Source organism: Sinocyclocheilus grahami, unplaced genomic scaffold (assembly GCF_001515645.1).
Source record: "Sinocyclocheilus grahami isolate Dianchi unplaced genomic scaffold, SAMN03320097.WGS_v1.1 scaffold17045.1, whole genome shotgun sequence".
Taxonomy (NCBI): domain Eukaryota; kingdom Metazoa; phylum Chordata; class Actinopteri; order Cypriniformes; family Cyprinidae; genus Sinocyclocheilus; species Sinocyclocheilus grahami.
The window spans coordinates 2,021-3,342 of NW_015516414.1; the positions used below are offsets into that span (position 1 = coordinate 2,021).

The following is a 1,322-nucleotide window of genomic DNA, read 5'->3' on the forward strand; positions in this document are numbered from 1 at the left end:
TTTTATTTTTTTTTGGCATTTTCTGCTCAAAGTTTTTAGTGTGTGATATTCTAGTTTATCTGTACAGGTTATCAGACAAAAGCTAAATAACACGAAATGACAAAGCTAAGATGAGATCAGAAAAGAGGAGTATATAAAAATGATGAAAATAATATGATGAAAAAGCATCACGGATGTTCAGGATTATGTATCGTATTAGCTAGGCTGTATTCAACATTTTAGAATAAGATGAGAAAAGATATTTATTATGCCTTTTCTGACAGGATTAAATGTCATAATGTAATGAATATTATCTGGCTATAATACAACATTTGTTATTTATTTCACTATAAAGAAAAAAAATCAGTAACAACCAGTTTCAGAATTGGACAAATGATCCAAAAAGGTTTGAGTTTTTTTTGCATATGTCTGCCATTAATTAGTATGAACCTGCTGAGCTTAACTACAGTGTGAAGCCTTCCAGAAGCGTGTAGAGTGTGCGAGAGTGTGAGATGTGCCGTACCAGTGTGATGTCTCTGGAGGCTGCCGCAGCACTCATGTGCAGACTGGGCTGCCGAACTGAACTGCTGCAGTCTAGAGCCCGCGCAAATGTACCCACAGACCTGCAGGGGAGGGGGGTTGGGGAAGTTTGAGAAAGAGAGGGAAAAAAATGTGAAAGAGAATGAGTGAGTGAGAGCGAGCAAAATATGCAGTTTGAAATAACAGGGTATAGAGTGGTACAAAAATATATATATATAATATTTCAGAGGCATCTTCAGAATTTCATAGTTGAGGTTTTTGTTGTTTATTGTCTTTTAAACTCAGTGATATGTTCACAACATACTGCCACACGAAAAACAGAGCAAATTTGCTCCCGCTGCAGAATCTTACCGAGCCACGACGAGGAACTGGTCGATCTGTTTCTCGGTGAGGGGGTTGCTGGGATCCCACACCACCTCCTCCAGTTTTTCCAGCTCCCGACCATCATCCTCTCCTGACAAACCAACACCCACAGATCACATTCACTACATGACACACACTGCTTTAAAATTAGACTTTTGTTTCGCTTTCTTCCTGAAGCCAGCTTTCACCTAATGAGAACTTAATTTAGTTCTTACAATTGGTGCAAGCAGCATTAGTGGGCAACCAATATAATGACTAAGATGTTTAATTGGGTGCTATCTGGCTTTTTGAGATTATTCCAATCAGGCATTAAAGTCTGTATGAAATTGCGATCATCTTTTCATCTCTATTGTGACAGAGTACTAGATCCGAGTGAAACAGCCTCTTGAATGAGAAAAAAAAAATCTAGGCTGGAACTTGATTTTGTCCATCAGTAATAG

At 38.4% G+C, this 1,322-nt stretch overlaps 1 protein-coding gene across 1 annotated transcript in view; it reads right to left on the reverse strand.

Annotated features, from left to right (window-relative positions):
* The window catches only part of LOC107579394 (metastasis-associated protein MTA1-like), a gene marked incomplete at its 5' end in the record, with an annotated part of 4,312 nt that overhangs the window by 1,944 nt on the left and 1,046 nt on the right, over positions 1 to 1,322 (reverse strand). Inside the window, 2 exons of the mRNA XM_016265227.1 lie at positions 503 to 602; positions 871 to 973. Of these exons, the coding sequence (XP_016120713.1) occupies positions 503 to 602; positions 871 to 973 (203 nt within the window). The remainder of the gene's footprint in view (positions 1 to 502; positions 603 to 870; positions 974 to 1,322) is intronic.